The sequence below is a fragment of the Pteropus vampyrus genome, unplaced genomic scaffold, assembly GCF_000151845.1.
Source record: "Pteropus vampyrus isolate Shadow unplaced genomic scaffold, Pvam_2.0 Scaffold157, whole genome shotgun sequence".
Lineage (NCBI taxonomy): Eukaryota > Metazoa > Chordata > Mammalia > Chiroptera > Pteropodidae > Pteropus > Pteropus vampyrus.
The window spans coordinates 1,945,677-1,948,574 of NW_011888938.1; the positions used below are offsets into that span (position 1 = coordinate 1,945,677).

The window sequence follows — 2,898 nt, forward strand, 5'->3', positions numbered from 1 at the left end:
AAAAGAGTTTGAAGGCTGCTGGCTGCGGGGAGCCCTCGCTGGCCAGGTAGGAAGGGGCCTCGTGACAGTGACCGGGCGGGGCAGGGGACTGCCCGGGAGGACACGGAACTAGGAAGCCTCACGGCCCAGCCTTCTCTGGGGGCACATCCCTTCCCAGCCCTCGCCCCCTGCCCGCACATGGGAGGGGCCCGCGTGCACGCATGTCTCACCAAGGGCGTAGAGAGAGAGCGACCCAAACACTGCCATGAGCTGCGGTGTGGCCCCCAGGGCCCCACGGACGCCTGGGGGCGCAATCTCAGACACGTACACCTGCAAGACACCGCACCCACCCCGGCCCGCGTGAGAATGCGGGGGCCTGGCCAAGGTGGCGGAGGGGGCCCCGCTGACCCTTGGGAAGTGGGGGCCTCTGGTGAGGCTCTTGTCCTGGTCATGAGTCTGTGACCTCCCTCGGGCCTCGGTGTCCCTGTCCGGTGGGCAGAAGCGCTCAGCTCTGAAACGGCTAGCGCGAAGCTGGGGGCTGGGAGGCCAAGGGCACCCAGGCTCGACCTGGCTCCTCCCGGGGGTCCTCGCCCCCACCAGGCTCGCCGCAGCCCCTGAGCGGGTGTGCGGGTGGGCGAGGGCGGGGTGCCGGGGCAAGGACTTCCTTTTCCTCCCTGTTGCTCAATGTGGCTTTTCTCCCATTGAGCAATGTGCGTTGATTTTCAAGAAATGGGTTAGGAAGTTTGAGGAGTCCAGAATGGGGAGCAGCTGGGCACGTGGCGACAGATTTCCCTGAAATTAATGGCCCTGGCAGGGGTGAACTGAGTCTCCCCGGCCAACACATCCCTGCTGACCGCTGGACTCGGAGGCCAGGAGGCCTCTGCTAACGCGGTCAGCATGCTACTGAGGCTGTGAGGGGACTTGGGGTGGGCGGTCCTGGCCTTACCGGGATGCAGGCAGCTGTCAGCCCTCCAGCGAAGCCCGTCAGCATCCTTCCCAGCAGCAGCATCCACAGGCCACGGGCGCCCGCCATGAGCGCGTAGCCGGCTGCCGAGGGTACGGCGGAGAACATGATGCTGCGCTTCCGGCCCAGGAGGTCATTGAGGACCATGGCACTGAGGCCTCCCGCCGCCGCGCCCAAGGTGAACACGGACTGTGGAGGAGGGTGCAGGGCAGACACGTCTGGGCAGCCAGCATCCCCCGCCCCCCGTCAGATCCTAGAGACAGCTGCTCTTCCGGGCCAGCCCGGGAGCCTGGGCTGCGGACTCAGGCCCCGAACGGTAGTGAGCCTCCTGTCTCCAGAGGTGCCCAAGCAGCATGTGGACACAACGGGGAGTCCTGCTCTGGGCAGGAGGTGGGGCCGCGTGTCCACAGCGGTTCTGTGCAGACTGATGTTCAAGTGTCTAATACTGTAATACAGCAGATGGGAGGATTCTGTGACTTGAAGCCTCTGGGACTGTAAGATTTGGGGGTTCTTGGGTTCCCCATACACTGTAGTGAGTAGAGTTCAGTCAGCTGTGTTGTGGGGAGGTTGATGGCACCCCCCTCGTGGGGTTTGGCCCTGGAGTCGATCAGCTCTCTTGGGAAGTGCAGAGTACACGCCTGGCACATACCAAGCGCTCAGTACCCGGTGGGCATCAGCGGCTCAGCTAATATGTTGTCACTGTAAATCTGAGGCCACCAGGATTGTACTGCTAGTACCCTGAGACCCTCGAGGTCTGTGCTCCTCTCTTCTGCGTGTCCGTGTCCAAATCTGTCCCGGGCCCTCCTTGCTCCAGTAGGCGCCTCTTTCTACGGGCACCTGATGCCCCAGACCCCTATCACCCAGGGAAGCAGCTGCTCTGCTGTGACAGTCCAGATCCGGGTGTGGGGGGCATGGGGAACCCTCAACCCCGCGGGGTGTAGACCTTAAGCCCTCCCCGACCTGCTCCTTCCCATACCTTCCCCACCAGCTTTCGCTTCCTCCTTTCATTTCAGAGCCATCAGCTGGCCTCACACCCTCCCCCAGCCTGGAGTGCGGAGGCAGACCGGGGTACCTACCTGCTACCCCTGCCCTGCCCCTCCCGACTCAGAGCCGGGTCCTTACCCCAAACCAGGACGCCTCGGTTTTGGTCAGTCTCAGGTTTGGATCCAAGGAGCGCTCCAGGGCTGGGATGACCGGGGACGTGTAGACCAGGGCGTAGCCGAAGCTGAAATTGCCCAGCACGGCGGCAAACGTCGCCAGGAACACCCTTTTGTTCTGCGGGGCCCTGGACGTGGTAGGGGCAGAGATTGGGGGTGTTTGAGTCCCTCCCCACCGATCTGCTGCCTGTCCTGAGTACGACAGCTGTCCACTCAGGGGCCAGTGCTGGGGAGGGCTAGGGCGAGGGCCAGTCAGACCGGCACCTCCCCAGGGTCTGAGTGCCAGCTCTTTTGGGGGAATTTCGGGGCATGAGGACGGCCCCCACAGCCCACCGCCACGCGGGAGACACGGGTGCAGGGGGGCTTTTCTGCAGCAGAAGAGGCCTGGTTTCTGCCCCCAGCTTTGCCACCCCGGGTTCGCTTGCTCCGTGACCTTAGGCCAGCCCTTCGCCTTCTCCCGGTCTTGGACTCCCTATCTGTGACAGGTGGGGGCTGGGCCCGGTACTGGAGGGCAGGGAGGACGGCATACGACCAGTTCTTTAAATAGGAGTCTTAAATAGCGTGTCTAGGGGCAGGAGGGGACCGACCAGATGGCCCTTTGGTGGCCACTTAGATGGTCAGAGGAGGCCCAAGGAGGAAACCAGCCCCCACCCACCGTCCCCATGCCCCGCGACTCTCACCCGATAGGCGTCCTCTCCTCCGGCGACGGGGGCGCCTTCTCGGGGAAGGTGTCATAGTCTGGGCCCTCGGCGCCCAGCAGCGGCTCCTGCATGGCCGGCGTCTGCGGTCTCAGGCGCC

At 64.2% G+C, this 2,898-nt stretch overlaps 1 protein-coding gene across 3 annotated transcripts in view; it reads right to left on the minus strand.

Annotated features, from left to right (window-relative positions):
* Positions 1-2,892, minus strand: part of SLC2A6 (solute carrier family 2 member 6) — an 8,989-nt gene extending 6,097 nt beyond the window's left edge. For 2 of the 3 annotated variants that reach the window (XM_023536473.1, XM_011369943.2), the window contains exons 1-4: positions 2,781-2,892; positions 2,066-2,228; positions 926-1,132; positions 210-309 (exon numbers count right to left, since the gene is read on the minus strand). In XM_023536473.1, coding sequence (XP_023392241.1) covers positions 210-309; positions 926-1,132; positions 2,066-2,228; positions 2,781-2,872 — 562 coding nt within the window. In that variant the 5' untranslated portion in view covers positions 2,873-2,892. Of the gene's footprint in view, positions 1-209; positions 310-925; positions 1,651-2,065; positions 2,229-2,780 lie in introns of those variants that run through there. The other variant, XM_023536474.1, reaches the window with a different exon arrangement.
* Between the last annotated feature and the right edge of the window lie 6 nt (positions 2,893-2,898).